A 15,901-nucleotide genomic window follows, 5' to 3' on the forward strand; every position below is an offset into this window, starting at 1 on the left:
TAACAAACAGACAACTTAATTCTACAAGTATGAATTACGTATGTAATTAGAGACGGCGAGAGAAAGCAAGTGAGAACGGAACTGTCTAAACACCAGCAGCTCAGCAAACCATAATTCATGAAGTACACTAAAGTTGTGGAGCTCCCTTTGGACTAATGGCTCATTTCTTCCCCTGTGCTGCCGCCAAGACCTACACCAGTTCAGTGGTCTCCACGGATCGTGAGCCCAGCTTCCCTGGAGTGAATGTTAGTCCCCCTTGAAGTCAAAGAGTTCATACATCCAATGCAAAGTTCACAGGCAGTGAAAAACAGCTGTGAAACTTACTTCAAAACACCACTTACTCATCAGTTATGGACAAATACAAAAATTCCTGTACTCACACTCCAAAAAAATGGTATCCCCAAGAGCCAGCCCTGGTTCAGACTTATTTAAAGGATGAAACTATGGATGTATCCATAGCAGACCTAGGTTATTCACAATTCACCATACTTTTCCAATTTCTAAAACTAAAAAACAGCAACACCACAATTGTGCAAAATTAACATCTTTGGTTCAGAATTTTCTACACATTTTAAATGCTTTATAAATGAATTATGTGAAAAGAAAAGGCACAGTAGTGCCTCAGTGTCATCACGGTCTAAATGTGTGACCAGCTGAGAAGGACTCTTTATACGACAGTCCTTCCAAGGACCTGAACTGAACTATACCTCCACAGATATAGTGGCCCACCAGTATGCAGCAATTAGCTAATACCTAATTATTTACATGGATCAGGTGTAGTGGCATAGGGATAGGGGTCCCTTGGACCAATTTTAATGACCACTGGAAATGTTATGATTCATTTTGGTCTACATTTGGAAATGCAGCAAATACTGAGATTACAGCTCTGGAAAAAAATAAGAGACCACTTCAGTTTCTAAATCAGTATCTCTGCTTTTGCTATTTATAGGTATATGTTTGAGTAAAATTAATATTGTTGTTTTATTTTATAAACGGACAACATTTATCACAAATTCCAAATAAAAATATTGTCATTTAGAGCATTTATTTGCAGAAAATGAGAAATGGCTGAAATAACAAACAAGATGTAGAGCTTTCAGACCCCAAACAATGCAAAGGAAACAAGTTCATATTCATAAAGTTTCAAGAGTTGAGAAATCAATACTGGTATGGTTTTTAATCACAGTTTTCATGCATCTTGTCATGTTCTCCTCCACCACTCTTAGACACTGCTTTTGAATAACTTTATGCCACTCATTTTGCAAGAATTTAAGCAGTTCAGTTCTCTTTGATTATATTCCAGAGGTTTTCATTTTGGTAAAATCAAAGAAACTCATCATTTTTAGTTTTCTTTTTTTACAGAGCTGTATATTGAGAAAAGGTCCCGGACATGTTAAAAGTGTTGTAGGACGTTTAATAATACATCAGCGAATGTGTTTACTGATTGCTCATGTGACCTAATTAGCCAATCGTAGCGCTTAAGGGGCGGGGCTTGCGTCGTATACGGGTGGGAAAGGAAACCCCGGGCTGTGAGTGTGTGTGTGTGTGTGTGTGTGTGTGTGTGTAGGAGGGGGGGAGCTGTCCGAGTGGAGCTGGTGCTGTTGGGCTCCCTCTCTCTATCTGTGTGTGTGTTTGTCTCTCCGCTGTTCGCGATGGAGGAGGAACTGAAATGCCCGGTATGCGGCTCGCTGTTCACGGACCCCATCATCCTGCCGTGCTCGCACAATGTGTGCGCGGGCTGCGCGAGGAGCATCGCCGTGCAGACCCCCGACGGCGAGACCCCCCCTCACGCGGCGGCGACACACGGCCGCCTGGCTGCCTCGGCGGGAGCGCCGGACTACGACTACCTGGACGTGGACAAGATGAGCACGCACAGCGAGACGGACAGCGGCTACGGCTCGTACACGCCGTGCGCCAAGTCGCCGAACGGCGTACGCGTGTTCCCGCCGCCGGTGCTGCTCGCGGCTCGCCACTGCTCCGTCACGTGCCCGCTGTGCCACCGCAGCGTGTCGCTGGACGAGCGCGGGCTCCGCGCCTTCCCGCGCAACCGCCTCCTCGAGGCCGTGGTGGCGCGACACCGGCAGGGCCGCGCGCGCGCCGTCAAGTGCCAGCTGTGCGACCGAAACCCGCCCGACGCCACCGTTACGTGCGAGCAGTGCGACGTGTCCTACTGCAACGCGTGCCAGCAGAGGTGCCATCCCGCGCGCGGACCGCTCGCCAAGCACCGGCTCGTGCCGCCCGCCGCGCTCGCGCAGCAGCAGCAGCCCGCCGCCAGCAGCGCAGGCGCAGCCAACTGCACGGTCAACGTTGCTGTGGCCACGACAGCGCGCGTGCCCTCCACCTGCGTGGAGCACGAGGCGGAGAACTACAGCGCGTACTGCGCGAGCTGCCGGACGCCAGTGTGCTATGTGTGCGTGGAGGACGGCAAACACGGGAAGCACGACGTGAAGCCGCTGGCGGTGATGTGGAAGCAGCATAAGGTAAGAGAGAACTGTACTGCTGAGTACAGTACTAAAGTCGTGTTTTTGAAGTCTCAAACAGTGGTGGATAAAAAACCCATAGTCCTTACAGTGTTGAATTAACACTAGATAACTTGCTGTAAACACCTTCAGGGCTGAATATTTGTGTTGAATTTGCTTATACTCATACATTGTGTACACTATATAGCCAAATATATTCACTTACCCATCTAAATCATTGAACTCATGGTCCAGTCATTTTCCAAACTATTTCCACAGGTGTATAAAACCAACACATAGGCATGCAGACTGCATCTACAAAGAATGGGTCGCTCCCAGGAGCTTAGTGAACTCTAGCATGGTATAGTGAAAGGATGCCACATGTGCAACAAATCCATTCCTGAAATTCCCTCACTGTTAAATTTTCCAAAGTCAACTGTTAGTGATATAATGAGAAACTGGAAGCTACTGAGAATGACAGCAAGGGGGTCAGCAGATGATGAGACACATAGTGAGCAGAGGTTGCCAACTTTTGGAAGAATCAGTCACTACAGACCTACAGACAGATTAGGAAACAACTATTTTTGAACATGGCTAAAATCAACCTTCCAAGGTTCTAGTCACTATTATTACCCACAGCTATAAGCATCTTAGGTAAATTTATGAAAGGAGGGTATACCAGCCACAACATAACAGAATAAGCAATGGTTGTATTAAATGAAGGTTTGACAACTTTAAAAGCAGAGCCAGGTACACTGTTTAATTAAACTTAAAACAGCTCTGAATTCACACAAAATATTGGGTATTTCCATTTGAGCTTGTTGACAAGTCAACAATCTATGCATCCTCATGTTTTTGGGCAGAGCAAGAACACATCCGGTAGTGCTTGGCAGTATACCGGTGCATCCGGTAGAAAAATTAAAACTAGTATATATTTTTCACATACCGCCATACTGGTAGCGGCACTGCGGAGCGCCCTGTAGAACAGCATGCCTAAAAGAGCAGATAGAGCTTGCTAGCTAACGCTAGCCAGTTAGCTTAACAAGCTAACACACTGGTGTAGTGGCAGCTCAGCTCAGTGGGGGTCAAATGCTTTATCATGTCTGGAAAAAAATAAGAACAGCACTTTGGCGCACAGTGGTACACTCATTAACAGCCAGTGTGGTATTCTCTGTGACTGCTAGCTGGGCCAGTTTCTCTTAACTCTTATGTTTGTAGAATGTGTAAGAAAAATGCCTTTTGAGAAGGAAACAGAATGATAACATTTAGAACCACTAACTGGACTGCCCTCTTAAGAGTGCATTATCTTTGAGCACGGCACTGCTAACAAAACATTAACAGTATAGAGACCATAACTGTTTTTTTTTTTTTTCAACTCCAGTTCAGTTGAGCACCACAGAGACTGATCACTGATTTTCACAGATGGTGCTTGAAATTCCATAGCATTTTTAATATGGTTGATTTCAGTCCTGGCTTTAATTGATATTGGTGATTGGTTGATTAGTTTTGACCCAAAAACTGATTGGCCCAGCTCTACTGTAAGGTGTTCGTCATTTTTAGGATATGGTGGGATGGATTTTGCTGTGTCCAGGTGCGTTTACAATATGAGGGGCAAATTCCTGAATCATGAAACAGATGTTGGATTAACTATGAGCTCCAGCTTTCGCTTTGGTCACCGTCATCCTGCTGATGGTCAGCTTACTGTAGGCCAGCTGTGTGTTTGTGGATTTGGTTTATCGTAACTGACCTCTTGCCCTTTCCATAAACAAAAAAAAAATGTAGGGACACACGACATCATACACAAGTACTGTCGATGTATCTGTATCAAACACAGACACACACTGCCTCCCAGAGCTGTTTTGTATGTGATTTTTACTCCATTGACGCAAACTCTGCCTCCAGCTCTGTGTGTGTAATTTGAATCTGTGGGAGTAGGTCACCAGTTTGTTGCTACAGTAGGAGGAAGAGGACTGTGCGTATGTGTGTGTGTATTTGTGACTCAGCCTGGATCCAGCTTCTCTCTCTCTCCCCCACGCACACATACACACACTAATGGATTTGGATGCAGGCAGATTGAATGCATGGTTTTGCTGCATAAAGCTGTCAAATTGACAAAACAAATTTAGGAGCTTTTCTCCCCTGCAGGACAGATTGAGTCTCTAATCGCATATTTCTGTGTGATTGGGTTCACTTCGCAGAGCAGAAATGACAAATATTACATTTGTTTGTCACTCCCAAACTCTAAAGTATGCTACAATAATGATCAGGGATTTAAAATTGAAAATGAAACTGAGAAAAAACAGTCCAAAGTGTAATTTTTCAATAAATTTAACTGAAAACCCGAACACATTGAATTCAAATCAAGTCCAGATGTCACAGTAGCCAAACACACGACAGACACACCTGGATACCAAACACATAGGAGTGTACCAAACCTACTGGAGTGGTCAGGGACAGGCAAGGTCAGTAACAGAAGGGCAGGAAATGTAAACAGCATACCAGAGGAAGCAGGTAAAATGGTCATACATGGGTAATCCAAAATGGTTAGAAGGGCAAGACAAAAGGGAAGTCAAAAACACAAGAAAAAGTTTGGCAACAAGAAAACAAACAATATAGGGCTAGGCAAAAAGGGTAATCAAAAAATACAAAGCGTCACGTGATGTGGCATGTCCAGGAGGTTGGGCACAGGTGTATTCTGGGGAAGGTAGCCTTTACAGTACATACTAGAGTCCATGGCATGCAGACAGACAGGACTAAGACACTAGAAATATGACAAATTGAGTCCAAATAAAAGTGAAACTGAAACAAGACTGGGTTTAATTTAGAGGGAAATTAAAACAAGGCTGAGTACAAATTAGAATAAAACTGAAAACTAAAGTATCATGGACTGGTCCAAACTACAGTTCAAGGATCAGTCCAAATAAAAGTAAAAGTAAAAGGCGGGACCAAAATTAAAATGAGGTCACATGTTGTTTTTTATCTTTTGGTGATCCTTTTTAAATCAAGAGCGTTGATTGAATTGGATTGTGTGGCATACATTGCTTGTTTTGGTGTTTTTTTGGTGTTTTTTCCACCCACTCACAGTGATTTCTGCTCTTTTACCGCTTTGTCCCACAAACCCACCATTAAAACCCTGTACATGTGGCAGACGGTAAATATGTGATGAGTTTAATGAATTTTATATGGACGACTCTTCCTTACTGACACGCTTTCTCCAAGATCTTGCCAGGTTGTGAGAGCTTTAGGGTTATCATATTCATTACCGTCATTAGTCGGCCACACTGAGAGAAGCAATTATGAGCAGTGCAATAGTGGTCGAGAGAGGTTGAGAAAGGGAGAGAGAGGGAGAGCATGGGTGTTTGAATAGGAGAGTGTACTCTAAACCTCTTGTGCTTTTATTTGGCTACATTTTGCTTGTGTGTAGAGGAGATGAGAGAGGAGGAGAAATAGATGAGTGTGTCGAGTGGAGAAAAGGGAAGGTCATAAATCTCTTTCGTGGCATTTGGCGAAATAACATGAGCTGCTCTTTGTGTCTTTCCCTCTGCTAAGCCTCATTTTCTCTCTCTCTCTGTCTCTCTCTCTCTCTTATCCTCTGATTCTTATTTTTCTCTTCTATTCTTTTTAGTTTAGGTTTTTTGCAATTTTAAAAAGTATGCATAGCCTATACTTCCTAAACTACACTTCCTATAGTACCTTTACTACCTTATACTACCAATACTTTCTATACCACTCTATACTCCCATATACAGTATCTCACAAAAGTAAGTACACCCCTCGCATTTTTGTAAATAATTCTTTTCATCGGACAACACTGAAGATATGACACTTTAATACAATGTAAATTATTGACTGTACAGCTTCTATAGCACTATTAATTTGCTTTGCCCTCAAAATAACTTAACACACAGCCATTCATGTCTAAACCACTGACAACAAAAGTGTGTACACCCCTAATTAACCCCAAACCATGATGCTTGAGACCACCACCTTGCTTGACTGTGGACAAGGGACAGTTTTCTTGGTATACCTCACCAGGGCACTGCCACATATGCTGGGCACCAGTTGAAAACAGGAAATGGTTCAGTTATCAGAGCTGTTGGACTGCTTGTCTTCTGCAAACAGTTTGCAGGCTTTCTTGTGCATTATCTTTAGAAGAGGCCTCCTTCTACGACACAGCCATGCAGACAGAGTTGATTCAGTGTGTGGCGTATGGTCTTAGCACTGCAGGCTGACGTCCTACTTCTTCAAGCTCTGCAGCAATGCTGGCAGCACTCATGTGTCTATTTTTTAAAGCCAACCTCTGTATATTATGCTAAACATGCGGACTCATGTTTGGACAATCCCTGGGGAGGACTGTTTTGAGTGGAACCCATCCTGGAAAATGTTGTGTGACCTTGACTATTGTGCTGTATCTCAGTTTAAGGGTGTTAGCAATCTTCTTATAGCCTATGCCATCTTTGTAGAGAGCAACAATTGTACCCAAAACATAAAATTTAACAGGCCTGCTCCCCATTCACACCTGAGACCTTGTAACACTAATAGGTCATAAACTTTCACAAAATGTTCCCTTTTTTTCTTTTCCACTTAGAGATGTACTCACTTTTGTGGCCAGCGGTTTAGATGTTTATGGTTGTGTGTTGAGTACTGTACTATACTTTCTGTATTACTTTATATTTACATTTACATTTACATTTCCTATATTATTAGATAATCCCTATACAACCTTATATTAATATATGATATCTATACTAAACTACACACCTTATTTTACTCTATACTTTCCATACTCCCTGTACCACCCCATACAACATTATACACCATATAATGCACTACAATGCCTATATTACTCTATATTCTGTGTATTACACTACACTCCTTATATTACTTAATGCTTTATGCTTTATACTTCCTGTACAACCCTGTACTACCCTATGCTCTCTGTACTACCTGTACTTCCTATATTTCCTATACTCTTTATACTACACTACACTCCCTACGACAAACATAAGACATTTAACATTCCTTCAACAGAATTTTCAGAACTTCTCATAACTTCTATTTCTCTAACTTCCTTTTTGTTTGCTCTGTTTTTTATTAAATGTTCATGTATTTATTCTAATTTGCTTTTTACTTTGTCTTTCTTTCTTGGTATCAATCTCTTTTTGCTCTTTCTTTCTTTGGTTATGCTCTCCATTCATTATTCTTTCTTTATCCCACATTTATTCTCTTTTTACTGCTTTTTCTGCCTCTCTGTCGTTTTTTTTTTCAGCTTTTTCTCCCACTACGTCTTTCCCTGTGGTTTGCTGTATGTAAAGCTTTTATGAGTGAAAACAGCAGAGTTTTGGGCCCCAGTGGCGTCACTGCATTAGCATTTCAGTGCAGTTAGAGATTAGAGACGATGTGAATGTGGCGGTGTTTACCCCGTCGGGGGAAAAACGCTAAGTCAGTTGACTCAGCTTTACACATCACACCAAATCTTCACCATCGCAATGGAATTAATGCTGAAACTGATTTAATGTTAAGTCGCTGCTGCAAAACATCAGCAGTGTGCTTTACTGTGAGGTTTCATCAGTCAGTAGCCAGAGTCTAGATGAAGCAGATATGGGCGGTACTTGGGCTGAGCTCAGTAGTGGACTCAGTTCTTCTTTCTCCAGGCCCAAAAGTAACTACTGTTTAATCTATTTTACTGCATTATATTGATTGATGTAATAAAGATAATCAAAAAGCAAACAATTAAAATCATAGCTTTTATTTTTGTTGGCAGAAGCTCATTTTAAACAGGAAAATAACTGAATATGAATGCCAGTTGCATATCATAAATGCTTTACAAATACTAGGATTGAAAAAACAAGCAAACAAACAAACAAAGCAATACTAAACACTTGATCTAAACTGCACATAAACATAAACTTCACATAAAAACATAGTGTATCCAACAAGAATTTAGGCTTTTGTTGTTGGAAGTACTGTACACTGCTTGTATTATAAAAAATTATAATATAAAACATTCAGCAAGAAACTAGAACTTGAACCACATCAGATGCATTCTGCTTCCCTGTACTGCTTTTGTTTCACTGCTCCCCAGCTGCAGCTACACTGACCCCTCTGAATCTCTACCTAATTAACAGTGATTGCCTCATCAGAGTGATGCTTGACCTCTGACCTCTGACCTTAGTCTTAACACTACTAGAATGATCCTGACCCTGACCTCGGAGATTGACCTGTGTGGGGGTGTAGGTGGCAGGGTGTTGCTGTTATTTCTCTCCTGGGACTCCTCCCTCACAAAATCAATCTTTGCAGTTTCTTGGCAGTCATATGGGGGTTTTAATTTGCGTGATCTATGAGCAAACCTCTCTGAGAGTTTTCTTAGTCTTCCTAATGATTGGGACTAGAGCTGTGTATTGGCAAGAACTTGGTGATTTGATATGCATCACAATACAGGGGTTATTGTATTTATTGTATTTGCAATGTATTGCAATACCCCTGTATTGCCATAAATTGCAAGACAGTTAGGAAAGCATGGTAATGCAATTATTTAATTTTTTTTTTTTGAAAACTGCCAGCGTTAGTAGAGGAAATTGTGCCTTATCCATTATGTAGTACACTACTTAGGGCTTTCACCAATTTGTGGTGGTGTCATGCACTGTAGTGCAGCATATAGCATGGGTCCGTAAACATGTAGTTTTTTACAAACTTTACACTGGATGGAAGATCCATAAAGGGCAAATGATATAAAGCAAATATAAAGGGAAGTGACCAAAGTATTGTATAATAATATATAATAATCTATACCATTCCTATGTTTTTTATTTATAAAATATTTTATTATTTAAAATTTCCCTTTTGTGTCTCCCAACTCTCCAAAATAATTTTACCTAAACAAAAGATTTTGGCACTTTTGCTCTATATATCTTAATAGTACATAATTTAGACAAAATAAGACACAAGCTACATTAGACTAATAAAAACCTGTTTATGGCAGAGTACAGCTTAGTTAAGAAAGACTGGTTGGTGCCTTAACAGTTATTGTCCTTAAGGATACAGTACCATGCCTTGGTTGGTATTTTGTGATAAGAGTAATTAGTTTGCCTTAAAAGTCTTAAAAAATAGTTTAGTCTTAAAACACTGTGTAGCATTTTTTCCCTAAAATTTAACCAATAATAAGGAGAATAGTCTATTTATCAATGCCACGCCAGTCTCAGCATACTGTTTACTGCACCATATAGCTTTGATAAAAATTGGGCAGGACAACTCATGTGAGAACTGCTGTGAGAATATCTGTGTAAAATCCTGTAATACTACTCTACTGTGTTAGTCCACATGCTTCTGTCCTTTTTAGTGATGGTTTTGTATAATTCAGCTTGTCCAGAAATGGGTGTTCTAAGCATGAATGACTTTTCCCGGCTATAAGGGAGAAAAAATACCTTAATAAGTCTTCATAATTCTGCTTTTTTAAATGTGGAGAAGAACAATGTTTTTTTCTTGCCTCAGGCACCACTACATATTTCTATGAGTCAGTCTGAGTTGCTGTCTATAATGTTAGATACATCACTGCGGGGTTGAAATGTCTGACTCTATATACATCATCTCATGTATGTGATGTGAACACTTTTCTTTACCTTCCTCTCTGTGGCCATTTAATGAGATGTATCTACCTTATAGCTAAACTGTATAGACTATAGGCCATCTGTTGCTGTAACGCCCACTCCATTCCTTTAGGACACGTTTCTACTTTCTTATTTCTCATGCTGACCCATTATAATCACTCCGGTGGTTTGGGTATGAGTGTATGGGGTACAGCAGTGTTTCTGAAATTTAACATGTCAGTGTCATGACATGTCTTTTTTTTTTTCAATTTCCACCTCATAGTTAAGACTCCCTCCTCTTCATCACATGATGAGACCAGTGCTAGAGTGAAGGCTAAAATGCTTCTTTGAGATACATGACACTTGTGTCTTTGGATGCTAATTTGTGTTTTATTTTATATACATATATGATCAGAAAAAGTAATCTGCATGTGCCTCTGTTTCCAGAGTTTTAAAAAAGGTGACTTAATGTAAGTGTTACTTTAATCTAAATGTTGTTACTTTTTGTTTAATATTTAGTGTAGTTTTCTCAGAACCCACAGAGGCCCAGGGTGGTTGCACTTTATTTATTTATTTGTACAGTATTTTTATATTAGAAGCCCAATGTCTGTTCGTAATAATAAAACGTTAGTTTAACTGTAAAATGGTGTAATAGTATTATGCTAGTATTTTATTACTGTGGCACACTGTCTTAAAGCACCTTTGGGAGCCCAAAAGCAGGAAAAAAGCATTTTCTATAGTTCCTCTTTTAAAATGACAATATTATCGTTTATCACAATAATTTCTGGGACAATATATCATCCTGAAAATGTTGTTATCGTACAGGCCTAGATCAAATCCATTTACTCATCTAGCCATCTACTTATCTTTTCCTGATATGGAAGGTCTCTGAAACTGAAATTTGATCATATAGCTAATGCTTACACAGTTGTAAACCTCAAAAGCGTTTACTACTAGGTTGACTCACCACCACCCAAAAAGTTCCAGCCAAAAGCAGCTCTATTGTTAGAAACTGAACTTTTGTGAATAACTAGAGAATGACTAAATTGTTCATCAACCACAGTCTCTGTCCGTTCACCAGTACAGTGAATCTTTAGAGAGGGGTTTCATTGCATACTCACAACATGTGCTATATTCAGTGTCTGTACTGCAGAGATTAGCTCTCCATAGTAAACAGCACAGATATTGAAGTCTTGTGATGTGAAAGCTGAGGCAAGCATAGACACACATGCATGTGCATACACACAAACAGATGAGCAGGTGCAGTTCTGATCAAATATTAAAAAAGCTTGAAAAACAGTGCTGTATTCCAGCCTAAGGGGGCATACACCACCTTTCAAAGCACATAATAAAATAATGGAAATATTACTTTCCTTCCCTTCATCTCCCCTGTCAATACACCTGTACCAGTCTTTGCTTCTCTTGTGATTGACAAGGGACAGAGAGGGGCAGAGTGGATCTTAATATTGCTGTGTAATATCTGTAATATCCACTTTAGTGGTTGAATGATGACAGTACTACCAACTTGAGTAGACCAACCCTAGGTAAAAAAAAAAAAAAAAAAACATAGATGGGGTTATTTGGTCATTTGTGTATATATAGTTTGTTTTTTGGAAGAAACATTGTGATTACAGGAACAGCATAATGAATTTATATCACCTTCTTGGATTATCTTAAACAACATAAAGCTGTACAGTTTACTAAATTAGTGAAATGGCACCAAGAATGCAATTATGCAATTTATAATTTAATACTTATACATTTGTTATATCCTTGCCCTGTTCCCTGACGTTTCCCTTCCGTGTCGGTGTTTCTCACTGTGTTTGTTTACATTTCCCCATGTGGTCCCGTGTGTTTCTCCGTGTCTCCGCCCAAGTCCTGTGTTCCTCACAAGATTCATCTGTAGCCCCGCCCCCTCGTTCCCTTCTCCAAGTGTTTCCTGTTCCCTCCTGTGTATTTATACCCCAGTGTTTCTGTTTTCCCTTGTAGGTTCTTGTATGTGTTTACGTCAGTCAGGTTATGTGTTTGTTTCCGTTTGTTTCTCTAGTTCCTATGTACTCTGGGTTTCTTTGTTTTTTTAGTTCTTTGTTTGTTTAATTTCCGCTCTGCATGCCCTCTCCCTCCTTCAACCCTGACAGCATTATACTTTGTTAAGGTTTTCCTCATATAGTATCGTATCAAGTACCGATCTTTCTCTGAAATGTATTAAGTAATGTATTATCAGTCATATCATCCAGCCCTAGTTGGGACTGTAAGATATATATTAGCTACAGTGGTCCTGGTCAAGACTAAAGATAAAGAAATGGCAGACCCGTACACACACACACACAGTTACAGTAGTGTGAGGAGAATGTAGGTTAATGTATCTGTAAACTGCAGCACCACCTCCACTCCCACCGCTAAGGCTCCAGAGTACAGCACAGACACACTCACTTCTGACCCCACTCTCCTCCCATTCACACTTCCCTCTCTCTCACCTACCAGCAATATGTCGCCAGGGAAACAGCAGTTTCTGTACAAGCCAAAGCTCATCACACTTATTCCAGATTAAATCCTGGTCACTGCTGAAGCACAGAAACAATACTGTAAAACAGCTTAAATGCTTTATATCAGTAATTCAATACTTCAATTAAGGTTAAAACAAAATTGGGTTAACATGTTGATAGTGGCCTTAAAAAACATGGATTCCTGAAGGGTCATTTAAATACTGTGTGTCCATAACATACCTGTCAAGTCTCCTGTTTTGGCCAGGAAACTACCACATTTTACCCCTCTGTTCCGCCGTTCCACCGCCCTCCCATATTATTTTTCCGTAAATTTGACCGTTATTATTTTGATGAATCTGAGCACACAGTGGGACTTTAATGAGATCTATACTAAAACATAAGAGGAGACCACTTTAAGATCTTTCTCTCTGGAGACAGATTTGAGCAGCAGGAGAGGAATGCTAAAGTCTTATTTGCCTTTTAATCTTATCTCACTTTTGTGTAGCAGAAACTACAGGGATATTAATGAGATTTTATTTTAGATTTTGAGGAATAACAGTACAAACTCTGTATTGCAAAGGATCTCTGCTTACTGCTTACTTACAGCACATTATTGAGTGTGTTTAATGATTTTGTAGTAAAACAGGCCTGTTTTCTTGGCTGGTATTAGTGCTGTAGCAGAGGCAGGCAGGTGAGAGAGCACACGCTGAAACAGAATACCCAAAGACAGAAGAGCCTGAAGATGATTCAGCTATTTATGGCATGAAAGTGAGCATGGACACTCATCCTCAAGTTACTATGGTTACGCTGCTAAACGAGGTGTTCCACATTTTAAGCCAACTCTTTACGCAGAAAGTGAGACATTTCCTGTAACACTCATCTATCTTTCTGTGAGCGGTATCTATGAATTTAGCCTACGCTCACTTTGCAAGTTTAACACACTTTAATGAAGATTAACTTTTCTCAGTGCACAGGACACAGTTTAACAAGGATAAATAATTAAATATGGCTTAGGAATGCCATTTAATATCTATAAGAATAGATTAGACTCCACTTTGTTGTCAATGAGAAAGCACAAATTCAAATCAGTGGCACACAGTTAGCATCTAAACAGAAGTTCAAAGATAAACATAGATAGATCAATAGATATTGATAAGTGCAAAGTAAAATTCTAATATTTACCAGGTAATATAGTCAGTTACAATCAATCAGAATATTTTGTGTAGTTAATAGCTAATAGCTAATAGCTGGACAAATATGCTTCATCAGAATCAATGTATTACATTCAGCAATTAAGTAACATTATTTTAAAGTAAGTAGCAATAATGATTATCTTGTAACAGTTGTGCACAGGTCTTTTTTTTAAGTAACTGAACAACTAAACAGAAGGTAACTGGTTTATTTAGTTAATGAGCTGGTCACTAGACCCAGCATCAGGTTGTTGAGAGAAAGAGGATCATTGATAAACAAAGGCAATGAAGGTTATCCTGTCTTGACCAAACCAACAGAATGGCTACTGTGGCACAAGTTACACAAATGCTTAATGATTTAACTGTGATTATTGAAGGAACCTGTAACACCATACTGAACAGTGTCCCCTAATGGGTAGGCCAATCGTAGTGTCCATTTTCACCCATGTCAAAATCAGCCAAATTTGTCCAGACAGTCCTCAGATCTTGAATTCATGGAGGAATGTGCTGTTTTAGTGGCAGGTGGAGGATCAGCAGTATGTTTAGCGCATGGTCATACTGCATTAAAAATTCTGAAAATCCAAGTTGTTGTGTAAACAGTCAATTTGAAGTTTGTGTTAGTATAAACTATATGTTCAAATATTTATGGACACTCATTCTAATTAGTGCAGTCACTCTTAAACTGTTGGCACCATATGTAATGACCGATATTGGTTAGAGGATTATTAAGCTCCAAGCATTGAGCTCTGGAGCATTTGAACTGTGTTCTCTAGGATGATGAGGCTCTATCTATTTCTAGTATCTAGGGATGAGTTAGAGATGTGTTGGTGTGGTGATAATCCAAAATATTGAGCTCACTAACACTCTTGTCACTGCATGCAATCAAATCATCATAGCAATGCTTTAAAAACTGGTAGAAATCCTTTACTAGACAGTGGGGACCATTACTCCAACAAAAGCACACAAAATACCTGCAGAGACTAATGGACACGGCTTTGTGTCAGATAGTGTTATTTGAATCAATAGGCCTAAATGTTGTGAATTAAATGTTTGAGCATTTTAAAGTTTAAAGAACCTCCATAGAATATAAAGGGTTTAAACCAGTTAAAGGTTTTGCCTAGAATTTAGCATCCTTGATTTATAGGATTTGACCCAAATTTTGAAATTGAGTATTGAGGTTTGCACTGTAAATGTTCAAACTCTGAACAAAATCATGTACCTAAGAATAAGAAATATGATGCTTTTTATTCTGTTGAATTGCAGCACATTACACTCTTCTGAACATATCAAAGATAAGGTAATCATCTATAAAAATAGAGTTCCTTAAAATCTAGATAATTAAATATGCACATGCATCCATTCTGTTCTAGCTTAGCTAACCACTGAAAGCAAAACTGTGTTGTTGGATGTAACATTTTTGCCCATGTTTGTCTTGTTTCCTCTTTTTTTGGTCCCTTCTGTACCAGTTTTATTTTACTGCCTATCTGTTTCTGTGTCCTCCTGCGCCTGTTTTTTTCCCTTCCTTGGGCTCTTTAACCAAATAGGCTATTTTGTTGCTGTTCTTTCTCCACCCTAGCTGCACCCTGTTATTAGTATTCTCTCCACTGTGTCTCGCTTGTTACCCAGCCCTCTTGTTATCCTCTCCATGTGTTCCTTGTCTGTCCCAGTGTGTATATAGTTGGTTCATGGTTGTTCTGTCATAGTTTGGTTCTAGTTTCTGGTCATTTTGATCAAGTGTAGTTAATTTAGTTACTTGTGTTGTGTTTATTTTCAGTTTGTCTGTTTTGAGTTTCTTATTTCATTAAAATTACTTATATTTCCGTCTGTCTCTGCCTCCTGTCTGCAGCCGTGACAGTTAAGCGGCATGTTAATAGGAAAAACCAGATATTGCAAAAGTTGTATTATCTGTGATAAATTTTGTCATATAAAGAATTACAGTATTTGTTTTACCAGATTTCACCAGAAATCAACAACCCAGCATGCTATATGATTAAATTAAAATTATATTATTTTGTATTAAGTTTATGTTGAGGATATATAATCTGCCCAGTTTGAACATTTTACGTCAGTGTAAATCAGAAGTAATACTATATTTTCTTCAGTACTGTAATGTAATTGTGATAAAAACACTGTGTTAAACACTTTGTTAAATAAGTCATGAAAAAACGAAGCCAGTATAG

The 15,901-nt window shown here is 39.5% G+C and overlaps 1 protein-coding gene across 4 annotated transcripts in view; it reads left to right on the top strand.

Annotated features, from left to right (window-relative positions):
* The first annotated feature begins 1,534 nt into the window (after positions 1 to 1,534).
* LOC103027505 (tripartite motif-containing protein 67) overlaps positions 1,535 to 15,901 on the top strand; it is a 65,052-nt gene continuing 50,685 nt past the window's right edge. Inside the window, exon 1 of one of the 4 annotated variants that reach the window (XM_049479112.1) lies at positions 1,535 to 2,480. In XM_049479112.1, the coding sequence (XP_049335069.1) occupies positions 1,653 to 2,480 (828 nt within the window). In that variant the 5' untranslated portion in view covers positions 1,535 to 1,652. The remainder of the gene's footprint in view (positions 2,481 to 15,901) is intronic. The other 3 variants (XM_022683366.2, XM_022683369.2, XM_022683362.2) reach the window with 3 other exon arrangements.

The sequence above is a fragment of the Astyanax mexicanus genome, chromosome 1, assembly GCF_023375975.1.
Source record: "Astyanax mexicanus isolate ESR-SI-001 chromosome 1, AstMex3_surface, whole genome shotgun sequence".
NCBI classification, from domain to species: Eukaryota; Metazoa; Chordata; class Actinopteri; order Characiformes; family Acestrorhamphidae; genus Astyanax; species Astyanax mexicanus.